Consider the following 23,032-nt stretch of genomic DNA (forward strand, 5'->3'; position numbering starts at 1 on the left):
TGTGGCAGCAGGCACAGGAACTAGCCAGACATGTGGGCAGGGGTCTCCCTGTCCTCTCCAGGCCCTAACGGGTAGCTGAGAACCAGCAACACAACTGCCCCGGCCTGACCTCGTTCACTGAGCAGACTCCGTGCAGGGCCTGCGCTGCCCGGGCCCCACGCCAGGCGAGCTAGAGCCCAGAGGCATCTGCAGTGACGCTGGCCTCACCGGCTGCCCGGGCACAGGAGGAGACGACAGACAGGGAAGCCCAGCAACGCGGGAGGATAAGCAGGGTGACACCTGAGGGATGCGCTCCGAGCTGTGGGCCAGAAGCAGCCTAGATGGGTAAGGACCAGGCCCAGCGCAGGGCCAGGGGCTGTCGGGAGGAGGGGCGTCGTGCAGAGGCAGGGGGGCACCTCAATGGCCACAAGCTCGGGTCCGAGGCTCCTCCTCAGTGCCCCCACATCACCGCCCATCCCAGACCCAGGCCGGCCACTCCCCCAGGTGCCCCGCATTCTCGTCGGTGGTGCTCGTGGCCAGATGCCCACTAAGGCCCAGAGCCAGGAGGGGGGTGGTGGACGCAGGGGAACAAGATGGGGGGGCAGGCGGGGCTGGTACCCCCTGCAATGGAAGTGCTGCCTTCTGCTCCGGGGGGGGGGGGGCGAGGGGCAGGCCGCCCTTCCCCGCCCACAGCCACTTGGGCCTGTCTGGGGGCTGCCAGAGCAGGGGTCCCGGGGAGCAGCCCCTTGCCCTCTGGGCCCACGGAGGGATGGCCGGGGACAGGGTTGGGGCGGGGGGACTCTTGCTCTGCTCCGCTCCCCAGCGCAGACGCATCCCAGAGAAAGAGTCCGGCCACTGTCTGTGGCCGTGGAGGTGGCGCTGTGGGCCACGCAGCCGGGGCCCCGGGAGGGAGGGGTCAGGCGGCCAGGAGCGCGCAGGAGGGCATGTGCCTGGGCCCCCCTGGCCCCGGCGGGAGGGGCCCCCTCCCACGGCAGGGCCACCACTCACAGGGCAGCTCTCAGCAGCATGGCACCCAGGGGTCTGGGCCGCGGGCACCCCTGCCAGGCTCCGGCCCCACACCCAGACGGGACACTTGGCCTCCAGCTCTTCCAGAAGGAGCGGAGGCCCCGGGGCTGGGAGGGGGCATCAGGGACGGTCCCCCAGGCCTGGCGTGGCAGGTTGCGGCCCGGAGGAACGGAGCAGGGAAGCGGGCCCCTGGCCCCTCCCCACGCTGTGCACGCTGTGCGCAAGGGCGCCGGGGGTCGAGCTGGTCCTTCCACCGAGAGGGACCCTTCTTGCGAGCTCGCGCCCCTGCCTCCATCACGACCTGTGCCAGCGATCCTTCGATCGTGGGGACAGAGGTTGGGCGGGGAGCCCAGCACCGCTCCACGGGCCTCGACGCCAGTGCAGGGTTTGTGTCAGGACGCGGGCGTGCGGGGACGGCGTGCGTGCCCGGCCGGCGCTCCCAGGCCCCTTGGGAAGAGATGACCGTGGCGTCCACCTTCCCTCGGGGCCAGCCCGAGACGGGACCGCACGCATCAGCCTGAAGACCAAAGCCCGGGGCCCTGCGGTCCCGCGCGGCCGGGATGGAGATGCTGCCAGGGCTGCCCGCATCCCCTGCCTCTGCCTTGGTTGCCAGCTGTGTTTTTCTGCCTCTTCATCGGGAGGGTCTGGGGAGCCCATTGAATGACTGGCATTTCTAGCCAAGGTCTTGGATTCTTTGGCTCCGGGGTCCACACACGTTACTTGAGTTTCCCTCTCAGGCTGGGTGTCAGCATTGGGGACAGACACCAACACAAGTGGCCCTTCTCCTCCAAATGTTCTGTCAAGTGAAAGCGGTGGTCCCAGTAAGGAGCGGGGGTGGTGAGGCAGGTGAAGACCCAGGGGAACGGCGGGAGGCAGGGATGTATTTGGCACCCAGCCTGACATGAACCGAGGGCAGAGCAGCCCGCAACAGGCTTAAGGGCAGCCCCACAAAACTTGCGTGTGCCTGGAGCCTCAGAGTGTTAGTTTATTTTGAAAAAAGCAAAGGGGCACAAGACAGCAGGTGTATGCCAGCAACTACCAGTAATGAGGTGGGGTTCCCCGGGGCAGAGAGGGGGCGGCAGGAGCCGGTCACACGGGACTGCACGAGCCGGCCAAAGTGCTTGGACTCTGTCCTCGAGGCTACTCGGGGCCATTGCGCGTGCCGAGGGGAGGAGGCGTGCCTGCGAGCCTCTGCTTTGGGACGATGGTCCACCATGTGGGCGAGGTGGCAGAGGCTGTGTTCAGTGCACAGAGGGCAGGGCCAGACCAGGGACAGGAGGGCAACAGCTACAAGCTCTTCAGGCAACGCCGGACGGGGATGGTGGGAGGAGGACAGAGACGGCGAGTCCCCTGTGGGTCATCCAGGTGACAGGTGGCAGGTGGCAGAACGGGCCCAGAGTTGAGGACACTCGAGACAAGAGGCCATCTGGGCAGGCGGCATCTGGGCAGTGGCTGGGGGATGGGAGCCCGGGCCGACTCAGGACCGAAGAAGACCCCACCTCTTCTGAGCCTGGACGCCAGGGCGCTGGGACCACAGCCGCCAGTGGCTCTGACCCAGGAAGGGCAGGAAGTCCAGGAGCTGTCACCTGACTGGCCGGAAGGTGCTTGGGAATGGGTGCGGCCCAGGCAGCCACGCGGAGGGAGATGGATGGAGCTGAGGAGTGGCTGCTGAGGGTCATGGGCAGGCAGGTCCCATGTGGAGGTGGGCCCAGGGTCACCAGAGACACACTGGGAAGCAGGGGTTCGAATGGGCCGTCTCGAGGGGGGCCAGAGGCCGGGAGCCCAGCCCCAAGGCCCCAGGAGTGGACCCAAAAGCAGGGAGTGAGGGGCGGGGTGGCCAAGGGGAAGAGCCTCGAAGGCCCTGGAGTTTGACAAAAAGGCGGATGAGGTGGTGGGGGCTCCGGGAGGTGGCGGTGGCAGCGTGCTCGGAGGTGTCTGCTCTCCAAAGGCAGGAACGTGAAGGAAGGACTGTGACAGCGGAGGCCAGGCCGGTGCTGAAGGACAAGGCCTGGCGGCGTGGGGAGAGGACAAGGTGACAGGAGCCACGGCGGCGGGGCGGGGGGGGGCACGGCTGAGGAGACGGCTCTGCTAACACCCCACGTGCCCCTTCCCGAAGACAGCTTCTGCACTCTTCTGACCCCTATCACGCCAAGAATGAGAACGTCACTTCCATCACAGGAAGTCTGCACGTGGGCCTTGGTGACGGATGATTCGGAAGATTCGTCCACGGCTGCGGAGAACAGGCCGCTCAGGCCAGGGGTGCCGTGAGGAGGCTGAGGTCCCAGTCCCTGAGCCTCTGGCCAGGTCTCCAGTGGCAGGTGCCAAGAGCCAAGCCTTGCAGGTTGACAACTTGGGCTCTGCGTTACGCTCACGGATCCCGGCCATGCCAGCCCCAACGGATGTCCCCAGAGTGAGGGTGCAGCGAAGAGAGGCTGGCACTGCTAGAAAAAGCCAGTCTCCGGCCCCTGCTCCAGCTGGGTGACAGCAGAGACAAACAGGACCCCGGAGTGGCTCAGGCTGAGCCAAGACCCTCCGGGGCCCCCACGGGCCCTGCCTTTTCTCTCTGTGATGATGAAATGGCGCTGGTGAGGGAAGGGGAGGGGAAGCTGGCTGGCAGGTGCTGATGGCTCACCTGCTGGGTACCAAGCCAGGCTCCGCCACACTGCCCAGGCACACGGTGACGGGGGCAGACGCCTCTGAGGACTGTTACCATGTCATCCGCAGGCAGGGCAGTGAGGACCCTTGCCAGGAACTCACGGACCCCTCACGGCCTGCTGTGGAGACACCAGCTTCAGGTGAGGGACTTTGGCTGGCCCCTTCCTGACCAAGGTGCCCCTGGGGCAGCGGGGGTGGGGGGTGCCTCGCTGGTTCTCGCCTCCTGGTGCAGAAGGAGACTGATCTAGAGTTCCTGTTGTGGCTCAGTGGAAACGAATCTGATGAGAATCCATGAGGACTCAGGTTCGATCCCTGGCCTCGCTCACTGGGCTAAGGATCTGGCGTGGCTGCGGCTGTGGTGTAGGCCGGCGGCTGCGGCTCCGATTTGACCCCTAGCCTAGGAACCTCCCTATGCCGCAGGTGCGGCCCTAAAAAGACCAAAAAAATTTTAAAAAAATTTTTTAAAGAAGGAGATGGATCCTTTTGCTCCCCCACCACTGGGTCCAGCCCCCGCTCCGTCTTCTCGCTGCCTCCCGCCCCCCGGGGCTGCTCTCCGCTCTGCGGGAAGCAGGTACTGCGGGGTAATAGCTACTCTCTAAATTTAGATGGGAAAACTCCCCACAGAGTTGGCAGAAATATCCTGCAGGAAAGTGGGGAGAGGACAGCAAGGGCTGGGGAAGGGGAGGACAGGGGTGACTCCCTGGATGGCGACAGAATAGAAGGACCGTGCGGACCGCCCTCCAGGCCCCTCCGCAACCAGGGTGTCATCCTTCCTTGCTCTGGCTGGACCGCTGGCCCCCCTCCTGCTGTCCCCAGCCCTCAAGAGAGAATGACCCCGACCAGACCCGAGCCCGGGCAGCAGAGGCAGTGCCCTCTGTGGAGGCTTCAGCCTGGCCGGGGTCCTTGGCCTCACCTCTTTGGGCCTCGCTTTCTTCATGTGAAAGGCTCGGTGACCCAGAGCCACCGCTCTCATTCTTCAAGGGTCCTGCAAGCAAGGATGGCCGGCTCCCAAACTTTGCGATCTGTGAGCTGGAAACTTCGACGACCCTAGTACTTCAAAGGGCGGCAAGCTGGCCGCGTGACTTGACACGGCTGGGCCCCACCCGCGTTTCCCTCCCCGTGGCCAAGTGGCTTTGGGAGCTGGCCCAGCGCTGACCCTCCTGAGGCCTGGGCCCGAAGCGCCCACCCACAGCACCTGCTCTGCTGCCCCGGCTCCTGGCTGCAGCTGCACCAGCAACATGGTAGGGCCATGGGCAAGTCACTGCCCCGGGTCCTGGCTCCCTCCTGCCTTCCCTCATCCCAGTCACTGAACGGCCCAGAGCTGGGCCTGCGCAGACGCCCCCTGCCCGGACCAGAGGGCAGAAAGCCCCAGTGCCAGAGGAGAGGTGCAGCCCTGACCCGGCCCGCCTGGGCACAGGCAGCCCGATCTCCTGGCCTGTTTTTCCTCCCTGGGGGGCTTCCCTCTCCCCTGGCCCCCCTCAGCCCTCTCTCTCCTCCCCTTCCCTCTCGCCTCCCTTTGCCTGTCCAGACAACGGGCGTAGTTGTCTGGCGCGCTCCTGGTAAAAGGATTCTATCAGACACGCGCGCTGCTTCTCGGGAGGATGAGACAAGGAGAGGGAGCCCGGGCCGCTGGCCGGAGGGGGTTGATAACCAGATTATGGAACCTGAACCGGAGCCCACCCAGAGTGGGGGTGTGAATGGCTCCCGAGGTCCTGGCCCCTCGGAAATCAATGGCTTCACGCAGGCTGGCGCTCGGCCACCCCCTCCTCGCAGCTCCCTCCTGTTCCCGCCCGGCCCCCCTCACCCTTTCACCTGGGCTGCCAGTGCCCATCCGAGAGCACCCACGGGGCCATTTGGCTGAAAACGCGCAGACATGGTCCTGCCAGGGGCCGCCGCAGGCAGGTGGGGTTCTCCGGAACAGGGTCTGAAATGTGCCCCCGAAGGCCTGGCAACTGGTAGCGAGAGGCGATGCATCTAGAAGATGCGGCTTCAGCGCCTCGGGTGGGGGAGGGGCCGAGCGACGCCTGTTCCCGGTGGAGGGGCCGAGGCGCGCGGGGGGGCGGGGGGGGGCGGTTGTCATGTGAGCAAATGGCTTCAGCGGCAGATATTGTTCTCTCGATGGGACCGCATGGTTGCCCAGAAATGGAGCCACCGCGTGCACGCGCACCCAAAGGCTGGCAGTCCAGAGGAGAGCCGGGTCACCACGCAAGCACCGAGTGGCATGGGCCCCTCCTCAAAAGCTCCCACTGCCCATAAGGGGACCCGGGATAGGGACCTGAAAAAGGTCCACCCTGGCACCCCTCGCGCCTCCGAGCTTTCTGCCCTGCCAAGTGCCTGGGGGCAGGGGGTTCTGGTGGGAGAGGGGACAGGGCCACGGAGGAGAGGGTTGGAGATGCCTGGTCACTGCAGTCCGAGGGGCAGACAGAACCTGAGCGCGTGGGCTCGGCTGCTTCGGGGACAGAGGCCCAGCTGTGCCTTCAGAACCACCTCGATTCCAACACAGTTGGCCTCTCCCTCAAGTTCTCTTCGAGAAGGTTCTCCATGTTATTCCTCGACAGGGCGCAGGCCAAGCCTGGCGAGCCAAGACGAGCCCCCGGGGGTGGGAGGGCGGCCCCATTTCCGGAGGCGGAGCGGGCCTGCGCCTTCAGAGCTCCTGAGACTGGCCTGGCGTTTGGGTGGTTTTCTCCTCTTCCAGCGCCGGGGGCGACTTGTTGCCTGGAGAGCGGAGGCGCTGTGGGAGGGCTGGGGTAGGAGCTTCGCGGGGGTGGGGGCCGCATCTTTCAATCCAAATGTTCCTCCTCCAGCCGTTGGGCCCTGAGTCACTAAAGCGCAGGATGGGGGGTTATCCAACCTTTCCAGACACTCCTCTGTGAGTCAGCTCACGGAGCCTTTGCAGGGCGGGCAGCTGAGTGCCCAGGGCCCTGGACGTGGCTGCCATATGTCTCCCTCAAATGGGAGGCTCCCTGGGGGGGCCAGCCCCATCTTCTTTTGGTTTCCGTGTACTTTCACGTTTGGACAGATAAATGGCCCTACTGCCGAGCCGCACAGCTTTTAGGGCATGTTGCTTTCTTAGCAGAGGCCCCCTGACTCCAGGACAGCGAGCCGTGTAGACTGTCCGAGAAGCAGGGAGTCAAGGGGCAGGACCCACACAGTTTCCTTTGCTCGCCCGTGTGGTGGCGTTTTGGACCCTGGGGCTCTGATGCCGAAGGGGAGGTGAAAGCTTGGCCCTGCCCAGGGCACCTTGGGCCTGCCCGTCGGATGCACCTGCCGGGAGGTGGGTGCAGCCCAGAAAGGCCCAGGGGTTTGAGCAGGGAGAGGGTTGTAAAGGCGCGCATCTGCTGAGGCCGGAAGGGGGCAGAGGGCAGGGTGGGCATGCCGGGCTGGTGGCGGCAGGGCCTCGCCCCGCGGGGCTCCCACGCCCGGGATTGGACCAACAGCGCAGCACGCCTGGGGAAACAGAGCTGCCCTCTCCTCTCTTTCCAGGGGTGATGACTCAGGGGAATTCAAGGCTGCCGCAGACACCAGCCAGGCGGCCAGGCCTCCCTTGGCTGCCCCTCATCCGAGGAGCGAGGAGCGGCTGGCATCCCCGCACTGCCTGCCTCCTCCTCCACGTGGGCCCAGCCCTGAGCCCACTCCGCCTTTGTCACTACGCTGTTGTGTGACCACCAGAAAAGCACTGCCTCGGTTTCCCTGGTTAGAGCATGGCGACAGTCTCGCCGGACTCCCAGAGGGGGATAGGGACAAAAAGAGGTCCTCGGTGGGGATGCCCACGGCCGTCCACGCAGGGGAAAGCCAACACCCCCCTCCCAGCCCCACCCCCAACGTCCTGGCTCCGCCCCTTCCAGGCACTGAGGCCCAAATGCTATTACTCCTAGCCAGGATCTGATAGGCGAGAGTGGGAGAAGTCGGCACAGGGGACCCGCTGGCTCGGGGCACTTGCAGTGCTGTCAGCTGGACCTTCGCCCTCGCCCCTGTGGCAGCGGGCGGTGGCTCTGGGAGCCCGGCTGTGCCTGGTCCTCGATGGGCCGCTCCCCGTCTCTCTTGCGCTAGACTCTTAGGTGCACCCCTCTCCCAGCCAGGGCCAACCTAGGTCAGGGCCTCCTCCCCACTCCTGCGCCCCAAGTTCCGGGGAGGGGGGCTACGCGGCGGGGCCATCGGGGTCGGGGGCGGCGGGGGTCATCCCAGAGAGGGGCCGCGGCGGGCCGAGCGGGCAAAGCTGGCAGGTGGGAGGAAGGCGGGCGGGGGCGGTGGAGGGAGACGCCGGGCAGGCCGCGGCCCCTCCCCACTCCCTCCCCGCGCGCCGCCGGCGACATGCCCCTCCTGGGCAGGGGGCGGAGAAGACGGCGACGGGAGGGGAGGAGGCGGCGGCGGAGGCGGGATTTGGAGTTTCCCTCCGCAGCGGCGGCGGCGGCGGCCCCTCGGCTCCAGGCGAGGCCGCCGCCCGAGGCTCCGGTGGCGCTGGGCGGCAGCGGCGGTGGCGCTTCCCGCCGCCCGGGCTTCGGAAACTTCCCGGCCGCGACGCTAGGAGCCGGCGCAGGAAGCCGAGCGGAACGGAGGTGAGCGGAGGTGAGCGGGAGCACGCGGCGCCCGGGCACCCACCCCACCCCCACCCTGCCTGGCCGCCCCCCGACGTGCGCTCCTCCGCCCTGCACCCCCAAAGTCTTGCCAACGCCCGCCCCACGGGGCCGACCGCACGCGCCCCTGTGCGACCCGGGCACGCGTCCCTACGAGACCCACTCGGTCCTACCACCGCACACCCTCTGCATCCCGCCCGTGCGCCTCCCGTGTCCATGGCCACGCACACCCCTTGACACTTACAGGCGCGTGCACAAACCGTGCACCACAGACCCAGGTCCCTGCAGCGCACACGCCAGCAGCGGCTAACTCACCATCCACTACTGTCCTCAACTCGGGCCAGCACCCATCCCAGACGCTGCCACGCCTCGGTACACACCCAGGCGCGCGAGCGCGCGCGCGTTCACACACACACACACACACACACACACATACACACACGCCCAGCACATCCCTGCGATAACGGCGCTAACATAGCTCCCCTCGCCGTGCCCGCTCCATCTCCAACTCCCCATATGCTCGTTACAGACACCCCACCCACGTTCCCAGCCCAGAGACACTGCAATCCACCCACCCCTGAACGAAGCCCCACCACGAACCTCCACACCAGAGGCCAACACCCCCCACTCCTAGGCACACACCTCTAGCATCCCCAGCACGCGCTCCCATACACCCCAACATGTATGCACACCTGCTGGACTCAAGCTCTTCAGCACCCTGCCCCGCCCCCATGGCAAAGAGCCCTCAGCATCCCCCAGCACATCCCCGAGGCCCTCCCAGCCCCCCCAACACCTGGCAGGAGGGCTCCAGAGGCTGCAGCATTTGGTGGCATCTCTGCCAGGTGCCTCTGGCTGGCCTTGAGCAGCAGCAGCTCACCATCCTGAGCCTCCCCCCCCCCCAGGTGCCTCCCTAAACAGACTCTGAGTCTCCCCAGGGACGGGCTTGGCCTCTTCCCTAAGAGCTAAGGAAGGCACTTGGGTGCAAGGTACCCTACTTAGATGTCGGGGTGGGGGGTGAGGAAGAGGAAGGGAGAGGCAGGCACGGAAATGGAGGTGGCCCAGATGAGACCACAGGAGCCCCAATTGCTGGGTGCACACGTAGTAGGTGGGTTTCCTGGGGACAAGAGTCAGAGCGCTGTGTGCGTGCCTGTCTGCCTGTGCCGTGGGGGGAGAGCCGTGTGCCCACGTGTGCTTGTGCGTGTCGAGGCGGGCGAGAGTCTGTGACCCTCTGCGAGAAAAAGCAGGAGCAGCACCCTCCTGGGCTCCCTCATGCAACAATTGGTTTCATTCATTCATGCCTTCTTTGTTAACGAGCATTTCTTCCGTGAGCGCCGCGCGCCAGGCCCTTCACGAGGGCTGTGGCCGGCCGGGGGCCGGGCGCACACCCGCTCCTGCCTTGGAGGACCTCCCAGGCCCGCGAGGAGACCGACCCAGAAAAGCAGAAAACCATCCCCGGCGGAAAGTGGATGTGGTGGAAAAGACACTGGATTTGGCAGGGACGCTGTCGCTGGGAGTTGTGCTCCTGGCCATGTGACCGGGCCGCGACAGCCGAAATCCTGCCACCCGGCCCGGCGGGAACCGCGTATTTGGGGGGGGGGGGGGCGCCGCTCTCCGGAGGCTCTGGGGACCAGAAGGCGCACGCGGCGCGCGCGAGGCCTGTGGGCGGCAGCAGCGTTTCCTCGGCCTCCAAGGGGCACTGGCTGGGCCGGGCGGAGGCCGGGGGCGCTCGGCCGGAGCTGGGGCGGCGGGCGCAGCGCCCACCCTACGGGAAGCGCGCGGCCTGGCTCCGCCCGCCGGAGGGGGCCTGGCGAGGCTCAGGCGCGCGGCGCCGCCTCCCCCTGCCCGGCACGCTCGCTCGCTCGCTCGCTCGGGGAGCGGGTGCAGGGCGGGGCGGGCGCCCAGAGCGGGCGCTGCGGGGGGCCCGAGTGCGGGCGGGGCGCGGGTCGGGGGAGGGGGGCTTGGCTGCGCTCAGCCCTGCAGTGCGGAGGTGGCAACAGGTTCCAGTTTGTCCTGCTGCTGGCGCAGCGGGCGCTGCTGGCGCCGGGCAGCCAGCGCTCACTTTCGAGATTGAATCCCCCCTCCTGAACGCTCTGTCCCCGCGGGAGGGCTGGCCAGCAGGGGTCTGGAGCGAGGCGCGGGGGAGGGCTCCCTTGGAGCCTAGCTTCCCCTCCCCTCGCCACTGCAGAAGTGGCCTCCCTCCTCCTCCTAACTTCCCAGCCTGGCTCTGGTCACCTCCCCCAGGGAGCCCTCTCCAGGAAGCACGCTTGGGCACCTCAGGAGCTCCCAGCTCTCCAGGGGTCCACGACCCTTCTCTCCCACCACACTAAGCCCCCTGGAGAGGGCCCTGGCGGGGGCTGCCACCCCCACTCCCCACAGCACTGCCGAGCCAGGTGCCCTAGGCTGGCACACTGACGGGCCCCTTGGTGCCTTCAGCCCCTGCCCACCCCTGGGCTCCTGCCCGCAGCTGCAGCAGGCCAGTGGGCAGGTGGCAGCCCAGCTCTGCCTCTGGGAGCTGGGATGTAAGAGAAAGGAAGTGCCCCCACCTGGGCACTGCGGTCTGGAGCACAGAGGAGGGAGAGAGAAGCCTGCCCCAGGAAGGTGCCTGGAGGGGTGAGGAAGGAAGAGTATTGGGACAGGCTGCAGGTGGGGGGGGGGAGGCTGAGGCTGGAGGGAATAGGGGCACAGCCCAGCTGCCTGAGGCGCCTGGCTGCAGGCGGTCCCAGACACCGGGACTGATGGGAGGCAGGGGGCCGCTAGAGGCCCCTCGGAGGCGCCCTGGCTCTCTGCAACCTGCGTTACCTCCCAAGTGGTCTCATCGGACTTTGTGGTCCCAGCGAGGAGTGAGCGTTTGGACTGAGCCCTCCTAAAGTGGCTTTGCACACTTCACTCCCTAGTTCCAGGTCTTGTGTGCATCGCTCTGCCTTCTTTTACTGAGTTCTTTGGGGTAGATTTCCCAAAGTGGCCAGAGGGTGTGGCTGGCATTTCTTCTTAGCTTTGGATGCATGTCACCGGATTAATTTCCAAAAGGGCCATACCAGCAGAGAACCCTCTAGAAACCAGCAATCGAGTGGCAGGCCGATTTCACAGCATCCTTGCCAGCACTGGGTGTTCTCATTTTGAGACCCCGTTCCCAGTGTAGCAGGTGGGAGGTGTTAGCCTGTGTTTGTCATTCACTCGCCTGCGGTGCTCTCCCTGGGTCCCATCTCCCCGCCCACGCGGTCTCTTCTGGTCCCTTGGCCATTTATCTATTGGAGCCTTAACCTTTTGATTAACTTGTATGAGCTTTATCTTATCTGCTGCACATTTTCCTTCGGCCCTGCTATTTGCTTTAGATGGGTTTTAAGCAGAGAAGGGACACAGAGCCAGACTTTTCAGAAAGCTCCCCCACCTTATTTCATTGTCTCAGCCCTTATCATGCCCCGTATTATCTTGTTCGGTCTCCCCGTTTATTGCCGGCCTGTCCCGCTAGCCGCTAGCTGGGGCGTGCCGGGCGAGCAGGGGCCAGTGTGTCCCGTCTGTTGATCCTCCTGTGTCCATGGAAGGCTTGGAGGCCCCCCGGCCTTCGCTGAGTGGATAAGCTGCGCGGGACGGTGCCGAGGAGGTGCGAGGCAGCCGGGAGGTAGGGCAAGGGCCTTGGAAGCTGTGAGGATGCCCTGTGCCAGGGCAGGGGGGAGAGGGGACAGCACAGGGGCGGGAGACATTGAAGTCGAAAGTACGCGGCTCTTGCCGAGAAAGGAGGCAAAGCCAGAAGCTGGGGCGGCTGCCAGGATCCATAGCGCGGGAAGAGCAGAGCTGTGGGCCTGAGCAGCAGGGGTTTTGGGTGCTGCTTCCTCCTCCCCTCCGTGATTTCAGGGGCCTCCCCTGGTAGCCCAAGGTGGTGGCTCTGATGAGCCTGTTATGTAGACAGGGCCACTCAAGGCCAGTCAGGGCTCAGGATAGTCCCGGGTCCCCCCAGATGAGTAGAGCTGGAGGCAGCCTCTGGGGCAGGGGCGCTGGGCCCTTGTCCTTACCCCTCCCCCTTCCTCCAGGGGCCTGACTGGCGCCGGCCGGGGGAGCTGCAGCTGGTCCCCTGCTGGGCCCCTGACCTGCCCTTGGCCTCTGCCCTGGCCCTGTCCCGCTTCGGTGGAAGCCCCGGCTCAGCGCGCCACTTGCAGGGCCCACTCAACTGCTTTCACTGGCACTCGTTGGCTCGCTGGCCCCCCTGAGCCCGCCCCCGCCGCCCCGCCCCTCTAAACGGCAACTCCACGTCCAAAGGCAGCGGCTTCCAAGGTGGAAGCTGGGTCCTGCTGCCAGGAAGCGGCCAGTGTGCCGGCGGTGGTGGACTCGGCCTCCACGTGCGCGCCTGCTCCGCCGGCCCGCCCTCTTCCCAGTGGCCGGGCCCGAGGACACCCTGCCCGGGGCCAGTGCCCCACATCCTGCGGTGGCCGTGGCTGGGACGTCCATGCACGGCCGCTCGCCGCCGGATCACGCTCCAGGTCTCTCTCCTTTTGTTTCCTGCGGGTTGGGGGAGGCAGCTCCGAGAGGTCCAGCCGAGGTCCAGCCCCCCCCTCGGCACCACCTCTGTTCCCCAGGCTGCCTGGCCACGGGGGGCTCTCGGCCTCGCCCCCCTCAGGCGAGCGTGCGCTCACACCCGCCCCCAAAGTTGGAAGCCAGAAAGTGGAGAGAGTGCGTGCGGGCGCGGCGGGCAGGCGGAGTGAGAGATGCGGAAAGGGGATGTGGGGGAAGGTGGCTGTGGCCTTGGGCCCCCCAGGAGGAGCCAGGACGGGACACGGCGCTTGGCTCTGGCTCTGGAAGGGGCCGTTGGACGCCCAGCTGCCCTCTTCTGCGGGACCGAGGAGCAGCGCGGGTATTTGTCTAGGGGCGCGCCAGAGGAGGATTGGGCGGTAGAAGGGTGTCCCCGGGGGACCCCAGCCTCCCGTTTTGGGGACACGGGGTTGGCTTCACGTCTTGGCCCCTGGGCCCGCGGCCCTTCGCGGCCGGGCGCGAAGGACACGGGCTCACGTCGAGCTCCTTCCCTCTCTCTGCAGCTCCTGAGACCCGATCTGCCGGGAGCCGGGAGCCCATGGAGGGTCTGGGCCGCTCCTGCCTGTGGCTGCGCCGGGAGCTGTCGCCCCCGCGGCCGCGGCTGCTGCTCCTGGACTGCCGCAGCCGGGAGCTGTACGAGTCGGCGCGCATCGGCGGGGCGCTGAGCGTGGCCTTGCCCGCGCTGCTCCTGCGCCGCCTGCGGCGGGGGAGCCTGTCGGTTCGCTCGCTGCTGCCCGGGCCCCCGCTGCAGCCGCCCCCGCCCGCCCCAGTGCTCCTGTACGACCAGGGCGGGGGCCGGCACAGGCGCGGGGAGGCAGAGGCCGAAGCCGAGGAATGGGAGGCCGAGTCAGTGCTGGGGACCCTGCTCCAGAAGCTGCGAGAGGAAGGCTACCTGGCGTACTACCTGCAGGGTAGGTGCGGGTGGTGGCCCGGCGGGCACCAGCCTGGGGAGGACCCTGGCCCAGGGGAAGCATTATGCCTTCTGAGGGCATTCATAATTCCTTTGACCTTGGGCGAGTCTGGCCTCATTTTGTCTAAAGTGGAGGTGGGACCCTGACCGTAACCTTGGGGAAGTCCTTCACTCTTGGGAGCCCCCGTTTCTGAGCCTGGAAGATGGGGCGAATCGGGCCGGCCTCCAGAATAGAGGATCCACGGAGGTCCCGCTGCGGCACAGTGGGTTCACAATCTGGCTTGTCTCTGTGGAGGCACTGGATCCATCCCCAGCCGTCACAGTGGCTAAGGATATGGTATTGCTGCAGCTGTTGCTCAGATTCCCTGGCCCCGGGATTCCATATGCCTCGGGTGCAGCTGAAAAAAAGAAAAAAAAAAAAAAGGAGTTCCCCTTGTGGCTCAGCTGGTTAAGAATCTGAATAATATCCATGAGGGTGCGGGCTCAACCCCTGGCCTCACTCAGTGGGTTTAAAAAAAGGAAAATAAAAGGGAGTTCCCGTTGTGGCTCAGCGGTAACAAACCCAACTAGTATCCGTGAGGACGCGGGTTCGATCCCTGGCCTCGCTCAGTGGGTTAAGGATCCGGCATTGCCGTGAGCTGGGGTGCAGGCCACACACACGGCACGGATCCCGCGTTGCTGGGGCTGTGGTGTAGACCGGCAGCTACAGCTCCGATTGGACCCCTGGCCTGGGAATCTCCACTTGCTGCAGGTGCGGCCCTAAAAAGACCCCCCCCCAAAAAAAAGGAATAGAGGACCCAGTGTGGGCTCCGAGCCCTATCCCCACCTCCCCCAGCTGCTCAGCCATGGGCAAGGGAGGCAGGCGCTGGGACAAATCCCACTCTGCAAAGGGTCTGGAGAGGGCAGAGGCGGGGAGAGAGGGAGAGAGGCAGTGAAGGCAAGAAGAGGCAGAGACCTGGCCCCCCTATAGTCTTGGCAGGGCTTGGGGGTGGAGGGGAGGTGGGCTGATGCAGGCACACTGGCTCCTTGCCAAGCCAAACACCCCCAGAGATCCAGGGTAGCAACAGGATGCCCATGAACCTGCAGAGCCAGCTGCCCCCCCCGCCCCGCCCCGCCCCAAGGAGGTTCGTTGAACCGTCGTCACTTGCTCCATTCTGAGTGCACCAGGATATAGAAATACAGAAAACACTGCGTTTCCAGCCCCCCCCCCCCCCCCCGCACCCGAGGAAATCGTAGTTATTTGCAGGTGGAGGTGTGCGCCTCTTGGGACTTTGGGGCCATGCAGGCGGAGTGCTACACTCTCCCAGGCCTTCTGCCTCTTGGGGCCCCAGCTTCATCCCTGGAGGCAGCACAGACATGGCTGTCACCTGGTCTCTGCCCTCGAGTGCTCCCTGGTCAGGCTGGATCGGGAGACACCCAGGCAGAGAACTCACATCCGACCGTTTCCTCTTCTTTAACTGATGGCTGCTGTCCTCCCCAAGGCTCTCAGGACATCTAAACTCCATGGAGCCTTCCTGCCTGCCTTGGCTCGGCCCCCGGGGTTGTTATAGCCTCTTGGGGTGCCCTGCCTGGGCCTGGCATCTTGCAGCGGCGGTGGGCGCTGGTCCTGAGCCAGCATGGCTGGGCTGTCCCTAGCGCACCACCCGGGACAGCAGGGTAGGTCAGGCCGCTGGCCTGCAGGTTCTCTTTGGAGACGGCTGCGAGCCCCTTGGGGCACTGAGATGGTCCGGGCTCGCTTTCCTCTCCTCAGCCAGAACACTTGGCTGCCCAGGAGGCCAGGTCCATAGGACCCTCCCCTTGTCCCCTCCTAGGTGGCTTCAGCAGATTCCAGGCCGAATGCCCTCACCTGTGTGAGACCAGCCTCAACAGCCGTGGGGGCCCCAGTGCAGCCCCGGTGCCCAGCCCCGTGGTGGGGCTGGGTGGCCTGTGTCTGGGCTCCGACTGCTCCGATGGGGAATCTGAGCCCGACCGCGACTCCATGAGCTGCGGCCTGGATTCGGAGGGCGCCACGCCCCCCCCAGCAGGGCTGCTGCCGTCCTTCCCCGTCCAGATCCTGCCCAACCTGTACCTGGGCAGTGCCCGGGATTCAGCCAATGTGGAGAGCTTGGCCAAGCTCGGCATCCGCTACATCCTCAACGTCACCCCCAACCTCCCGAACCTCTTCGAGAAGAATGGTGACTTTCACTACAAGCAGATCCCCATCTCGGACCACTGGAGCCAGAACCTGTCCCAGTTCTTTCCTGAGGCCATCGCCTTCATCGGTGAGTCCCCCGCCCGCGCCTTCCCTCTGGCCCTCGCTCTCGGGGCTCCTCCGCCCTCGGGCCCCCGACGGCCTCGAGGGGCCCTCCGGGAGGCCGCCCGCGCCCGCGCCTCACGGCCGCGCTCTGCCCCCCCCCCGCCCCCCCCAGACGAGGCCTTGTCCCAGAACTGCGGGGTGCTTGTTCACTGCCTGGCGGGCGTCAGCCGCTCCGTCACCGTCACCGTGGCCTACCTCATGCAGAAGCTCCACCTCTCACTCAACGACGCCTACGACCTGGTCAAGCGCAAGAAGTCCAACATCTCGCCCAACTTCAACTTCATGGGGCAGCTGCTGGACTTCGAGCGCAGCCTGCGGCTGGAGGAGCGGCGCGCCCGGGCGCGGGGCAGCGGGGGGCAGGAGTCGGCGGCGTCCGACCCGCCCTCCTTCTTCACCACCCCTACCAGCGACGGCGTCTTCGAGCTGGACGCCACCTAGGGCGCCCCCCCGGGCCGCCCCCCCAGCGGGGGCTCCGAGCCACCCGCGCGCTGGGGAGGGGGCAGGAGGGGGCGCCGCCTGGGGGGGTGGGGGTGGGGGGAGCGCAATACCTCATGCGGGGGCCGTGGGACAAGGCAGGAGCGGGAGCCCCTCAAGGCTGGTCGTGGGGAGAGAAACACCCTATTAAACGTGCCTATGCGCCGGGCCTGGGGCCACCGGCCCGACCCGCGCCGCTTTTGGGCGGAACCCCGCTCCGGAACCTGCCTCTTCTGTGACTGTTACTTTTCTCTTTGTGGTCTCCTCCTTCGGGAAGGGCGTGGGTGCCGGTTCCGGCCCCCTCCTGTGCCGCAGGGACCTGCTCCCACTCCCGTCCCTGCTCCCAGAGGCCCGCTTACGGGGAGGGGTGGGTGCCCCACCACCAGCAGCACAGCCGGAGACCTTGGGCCTCTGGGCGCAGGGGCCGCCCAGCGGCCGCGGGGACAGCCCCTTTCTGGGTGGCTCCTTGCTGGGCAGTGCTAGTGGGGAGGGCGCCGGCCCGGGAGCCGCTGGGCGGGTTCCCGGCCGCACATCTGGCGCCCTGACTGTTTATCCACTTGACATTTGAAAAGATGCTTTTTTTCCTCTTCCCCCAGATGTCTTGACAGGATCACTGGGGCTCTTTGTGACTGAGGGTGGTCAAACTGCCGCCAGAGGAGATGGGGTCTCAAAGCGAGAGCTGGGGTGGGGGAGGGGAGTAAAAGGCCTAGATTTTGCTGCTGTGGGTTCCACAGCCGTGGTCGCTTTGGGGGGCGGGGAAGGGGCCCAAAGCGGTGCACACACATGGTCATTCATCGCGGCACACATCCCTCATGGGCGGTGTGTGCGTGCAGGCGTGTGTGTGTGTGTGTGTGCACGTGTGCGAACACACACACACGCATGCTAGCCTGTTCACGGACCCAGCCCAGGGCCAGCAGTCCCTTCAGCAGAGCCGTGTCACCCTTGGGAACCCACACCCCGGTTGCTCTAATTGTTCCTAAATAAATGGTCTCTGTAAGATCCTGAACGGAGGGAAGCTGCTTCCTGAGCACCGTGGAGAGCCTGGGGGACGGGTGGGGAGGGAGGCCTAGGAAGGGGGGGTGCTGGGCCGGTCGGGGGCTCCACATCGTTTCCCATCTGGAGTCCACACTGCCTGTCGGCCCAACCTCTGAGTCGCCCGTTCACTCACAGCCCGTGGAGCTCCGACTTTGTGCTGCACACAGCTCGGGGCAGGGACGCAGCAGGGAAGGCGGGAGGGAAGACACCCAACAGACCCAAGGAAGCAGTCGATGACACCTGGCATCTGGTGCGGCAGCGAGAGCAGGGGCCCAGAAGCGGCCTCGGGGGTTGGCAGCTGAGCCCTGAGGCTCAGTGCAGAGTCCAACCCGAGCCCCGGGAGGACCTGAGCTGGGGGATGACGGAAGGCTCCCGCCGGAGGCTGTCCCTCTGCCCGACACAGTGTGGAATTTGGACTGCAGAGGCCTGGGCTGGGGGCAGGGAGAGCCTGAGGAGGCCCTGAGGCCACCTGAAGGGACAGCTGGGACTCGCTCCTCCCTGGCCTCCCGGCCTCAGCTTGGGACTCATCCAGTGCCTTCCACTCACTGGAGCTGGAGCCGTCCTTCCAAAGCCACAATGCCCAGGACTTCTCTGGTGGCACAGTGGGTGAGGGATCTGGCCCTGTTGCTGCGGCAGCTTGGGTCACTGCTGTGGCATGGGTTCCGTCCCTGGCCTGGGAACTTGCACATGCCGCAGGCGCAGCCAATAAATAGATAAATAAAGCCATGATGCCCGATGACAGAGACGCGGCAGGAAGCGACGGGGAAGCTGGAGGGTGGCTAAAACAAGTGGAGACTTTGTGAGCAAGTCCCCACCCTCCAGAATGTAGGATAAAGTCGAAAAACATGTTTGAGTGAGTGGCTGAGCTGGTGGGAAAATAAGAGAACATGTCTGTGGCTGCGGTGTAGACCGGCAGCTGCAGGTCCGGTTCAGCCCCTAGCTTGGGAACTTCCATGTGCCGCGGGTGCGGCTCTAAAAAGAAAGAAAGAAAAATAAAAACCCTCTATGGTCAGAAACATGAAGATACCTGAGACTAGAGGAGTGAGCCAGCTCTGGGGCTTGCGCCTGTCCCACAACCAGGAGCTGGAGGCTGTCCCTGCCTTCTTGGGCACCCTCTTCTCGTGGCTTTCCAGAGGCCACCCACAGGAACTGGGAGACAACGCCCGGGCCCCCGCATGAAGCCAGGACTCTAGAAGGGCAGTGCTCTCCATTCAAAAGTGTGCGCGGCAGAATATTTCCCCCCCCGCCCCCCCGCCGCCACAGATGGTCTCATTCTAATCCTGGAACTCTGTGACGATGTAAACAGGAAAGGCGAAAGGGGCTTGCAGATGCAATTCAGTCAAGGATTGTCCAGGTGGGCCCTAGATGCCATTGTAGGTGTCTTTATCCTGGAAAGAGGGAGGCAGGAGACGTGATGATGCAAACAGGAGTCAGAGCCAGAGAGACCAGAAGATGCTACACTAGTGGCTTTGAACAAAGACGAAAGGACCCCCATCCAAAGAATGTGGGTGGCCTCTAGAAGGTGGAAAAGGCCAGAAAACTGCCTCTTTCCTCCAGGCTCCTCAAGGAATACCCACTGCCCCGCTGACACCTCGATTTTAGATCAGTGAAATCTATCTTGGACTCCCGACCCTTCTCCTTTTCGAGGTAAAATCCCCAAAGGTTAGTATGGAATGTGAATTTCCAGCTAGAAACTGTATTTCCCATCCTCCCGTGCAGCTAAGTGTGGCCGTGTTTTTGCATGCTGTCTTCTTTTCCATTAGAGCCCTTAGCATATTAATCAGTCTTTTTTTGTTGTTGTTGTTTTTGGCCATAACCACAGCATGCAAAAGTTTCTGGGCCACTGATTGAACCCACACCACAGCAGAGACAATGCCAGGTCCTTAACCCACTGAGCCACCAGGGAACTCCTTAACCATAGTATTTTAAATTGCTAATCTGATAATTCCAACATCCCTGCCATATCTGACTCTGGTTCTGACACTTTCTCCGTCTCTTCAAACTGTGATTTTTTTTTTTTTTTTTTTGCCATTTAGTATGCCTTGTAGTTTTTTGCTGAAAGCTAGACACGGTATACTGGGTAAAAGAGCTGCAGCAAGGGGGCCTTTACTTACAGGTGGTGAGGTGTGGGTGGAGGGAAGTGTTCTTTCTTCCAACAATTAGGTCCCAGTCTTTTGGTTGTATTTTTTTCTAATGTTTTTTTGTGGCCGCACCTGTGGCACATGGACGTTCTCAGGCCAGGGGTCAAACTTGCGCCTCTGAAGTGACCTGAACTGCTGCAGTTGGATTTTTTTTTTTTTTTTTTTTTTGCCATTTGCCTTTGTTTAGGGCTGCGCCCGAGGCATATGGAGATTCCCAGGCTAAGGGTCAAATCAGAGGCCATAGCCACCAGCCTACACCACAGCACAGCAACACAGGATCCAAGCCGCATCTGCAACCTTCCCCACAGCTCACAGCAATGCCGGATCCTTAACCCACTGAGCGAGGCCAGGGATCGAACCGGCATCCTCGAGGGTACTAGTGAGGTTCATGAAGCGCTGAGCCACGACAGGAACTCCAGTCGCAGTCTTTTGGTGACCCTGTGCCTCTGGGGCGTGACCCTCACAGGTGGTTCTCAGTCCCCTCTCCAAGGTGGGAGAGGATGAGTCAAGGGGGCTGAAGCTGGCTAGCTCCCTTCCCCTAAGTCTCTTAGACTCGGATAAAACCCCAGCAGATCAGGCTCTGCTAGGAGAGCTTGTCTTGAGGGCGAGCTTTGTTCAGAAAGGAATGCTCTGGAGTATTTCAAAATGCCTCCTTTCCCCCTCCCCCGGCCGGAAGCATGAGCTTTTCCTCCCGTCTTCACTGTGCGAACCTGGTGGGGCTGCTGCAGGTAAACCCCACAAAAGTGTGGGGGCCTTTAACTCCCTGGCTCGTCCACACTCGCCTCCCGCACATCCTCAGTTACCATGCGGCTTTCCCTAGCCCCGCCCCGTGTACCCCCTCGCGGCTTCCTGCTCTGTAGCCACCTGTGCGTCTCTCCGGCCTGGGGAGCAGTGGTTTGCCCTGTGTCCTCTCTTCGCTGATGGATCTAAGAAGAGGTGTCGATTCTCTCCAGGTCAAAGACTGGAACTGCCCTGGCTCTGTTCTGAGTGGCCCATTTTTATCATTACAGGTTACATTTGTACGATTCTTCTACCTCAGCCAGAAGGTCCAGGCACTAAAACAAACAAACAAACAGAGTTCCTGTCGTGACACGGCGGAAACGAATCCGACTAGGAACCGTGAGGTTGCAGGTTGGATCCCTGGCCTCACTCAGTGAGTTAAGGATCCAGCGTTGCCATGAGCCATGCTGTAGGTCACAGACGCGGCACGGATCCCGCGTTGCTGGGGCTGTGGTGTAGGCCGGCGGCTCCAGCTCTGATTGGACCCCTAGCCTGGGAATCTCCATATGCTGCAGCTGCAGCCCTAAAAAGAAAAAAAAAAAAATTTACTCCGAACATCACTAAGCAAAGTGAATACGCTAAAGTCTCCTGTTAAAGATAAGAATTTTTTTTATGGCACATGGAAGTTCCCAGGCTAGGGGTCCAATCGGAGCTGCAGCTGCCAGCCTACACCACAGCCACAGCAACGCAGAATCCGAGACAAATCTGCGACCTACACCACAGCTCATGGCACGGCTGGATCCTTAACCTACTGAGCAAGGCCAGGGATCGAACCAGAATCCTCTTGGATACTAGTCGGGTTCACCACCGCTGGGCCACAACGGAACTCCAAGACAAGATTTTTAAAAATCCAGCCGCAGGATATTTATAAGTGGTATATCTAAGTAATAGAACAAAAAAAAGAAAGATTGGAAGGTCAGGGCTTCCAGCTATGGCCCAATGAGGATATCAACAAATAATGTCCCCACCTCAAAAAGAACAACTACAAAGCTGGACAAAATTGACAAAAACCTTTGTGATCTAGAATCAACCCAAGGTGTCTAATAAGCTGGGAAGCTGGGACTCTGTGGCCTTCGGCCTAGGGCTGCTCTCATCCCTCCTAGCTTGCTGTCACATGGCCCACAGCCATACCCAGGGGCATCGTCTTTGCAAGGGACTCCTCAGGGGCAGATCACCAGGGAGGTTGTGAACGTGGCTGGGGCAAGCATACTTCTGACTGGCTGGACAATGGAGAGCTCCCGAGCTGTTCAGGCTCTCCTGGACTCCCTTGAGGCCAGGCACCTGTATGTAGGAGACGCAAAAGGGTCAGTGGAAAGAAAACCCGGGCAAGGCCTGAAAACAAGCTTAAATTTTAAACTAGGCTAAGCTCTTTTTTTTTTTTTTTTTTTTTTTTTTAACGCAGCAGAGGCTCTAGTGACTGCATACTGCAGTGGGGGACAAATTTCACAGACTTAGACTGGAAAGGTTACACAACAAAGAAATGAGTTAAAACACACACGCACAACAAAAGAAACCACCTCTGGGGGAAAGCGGATATTAGAATCCAGAGTTTCTGGAAAATATTATCTAAAATGTTTGATTTGGGAGTTCCCGTCGTGGCGCAGGGGTTAACGAATCCGACGAGGAACCATGAGGTTGTGGGTTCGGTCCCTGGCCTTGCTCAGTGGGTTCAGGATCCGGCGTGTCCGTGAGCTGGGGTGTAGGTCGCAGACGCGGCTCGGATCCCGTGTGGCTGTGGCTCTGGTGTAGGCCGGTGGCTACAGCTCCGATTCGACCCCTAGCCTGGGAACCTCCAGATGCTGCGGAAGCGGCCCTAGAAAAAGCAAAAAGACTAAATAAATAAATAAATAATAAAAAAATAAAATGTTTGATTTGTTTATTCATTGATTTCAGCAGATAAAAACTTCAAAGCACGTATTATAAATATGTTCAAAGTACTAAAGAAAACCATGCTTAAGGAGTTAAAGGAAAGTATAAAAAGAATGAATAAACAAATAGAGATTCTTAATAAAGAAATTATGAGGGAGTCCCGTTGTGGCTCAGTGGGTTAAGAACCTGACTAGTGTGCATGAGGATATAGGTTCATCCCTGGCCTCGCTCAGTGGGTTAATGATCCGGCGTTGCCAAAAGCTGCGGCACAGGTTGCCGACATGTCTCAGATTCCGAGCTGCTGTGGCTGTGGTGCAGGCCGGCAGCTAGAGCTCCAATTCAGCCCCTAGCCTGGGAACCTCCCTATGCCGCAGGTACAGCCTAAAAAGAAAACAAGAAAGTATGAAAAGATAACTAAATGGAAATAATGGATTTGAAGACTTCAATAACCAAAATGAACATTTTTCTGAAAGTACTAAAGCGTATATTGAAGATGTCACGAGGAGTTCCCATCGTGGCGCAGTGGTTAACGAATCCAACTAGGAACCATGAGGTTGCGGGTTCGGTCCCTGCCCTTGCTCAGTGGGTTAGCGATCTGGCGTTGCCATGAGCTGGGGTGTAGGTCACAGACGTGGCTCGGATCCTGCGTTGCTGTGGCTCTGGCGTAGGCTGGAGACTGCAGCTCCGATTCGACCCCTAGCCTGGGACCCTCCATATGCCGCCGGAGCGGCCCAAAGAAATAGCAAAAAAAAAAAAAAGAAGAAGAAGA

At 62.7% G+C, this 23,032-nt stretch overlaps 1 protein-coding gene and 2 long non-coding RNA genes across 7 annotated transcripts; 2 read left to right on the forward strand and 1 right to left on the reverse strand.

The window, feature by feature from the left end:
- Window positions 1-1,941: 1,941 nt before the first annotated feature.
- LOC146394830 (uncharacterized) lies at window positions 1,942-9,034 on the reverse strand. The gene is made up of 2 exons (XR_014835180.1): window positions 8,550-9,034; window positions 1,942-6,482 (listed from the first exon to the last, which is right to left on the reverse strand). It is a non-coding gene; the product is annotated as an uncharacterized LOC146394830 (long non-coding RNA).
- LOC146394831 (uncharacterized) lies at window positions 2,902-7,792 on the forward strand. The gene is made up of 4 exons (XR_014835181.1): window positions 2,902-3,037; window positions 3,126-3,800; window positions 4,642-4,901; window positions 7,144-7,792. It is a non-coding gene; the product is annotated as an uncharacterized LOC146394831 (long non-coding RNA).
- Window positions 8,037-17,444, forward strand: DUSP9 (dual specificity phosphatase 9). Of its 5 annotated transcripts, none has more exons than XM_085007428.1 (5): window positions 8,037-8,216; window positions 13,262-13,669; window positions 15,480-15,929; window positions 16,077-16,393; window positions 16,471-17,444. In XM_085007428.1, exons 2-5 carry the CDS (start codon window positions 13,297-13,299, stop codon window positions 16,675-16,677), a joined length of 1,347 nt encoding a protein of 448 aa, XP_084863554.1. In that variant the 5' UTR covers window positions 8,037-8,216; window positions 13,262-13,296; the 3' UTR covers window positions 16,678-17,444. The 5 variants fall into 5 exon arrangements, with proteins under 5 accessions (XP_084863554.1, XP_020935330.1, XP_084863553.1 ...); XM_085007427.1 differs by lacking the exon at window positions 8,037-8,216 and adding an exon at window positions 12,537-12,709; XM_021079671.2 differs by having other exon boundaries at window positions 8,081-8,216; window positions 16,077-16,661.
- Window positions 17,445-23,032: the final 5,588 nt, after the last annotated feature.

Source organism: Sus scrofa, chromosome X (assembly GCF_054392235.1).
Source record: "Sus scrofa isolate SSC_HxYL_T2T_F1_AM1 chromosome X, Sscrofa_HxYL_maternal_Yorkshire_Landrace_v2.0, whole genome shotgun sequence".
Taxonomy (NCBI): domain Eukaryota; kingdom Metazoa; phylum Chordata; class Mammalia; order Artiodactyla; family Suidae; genus Sus; species Sus scrofa.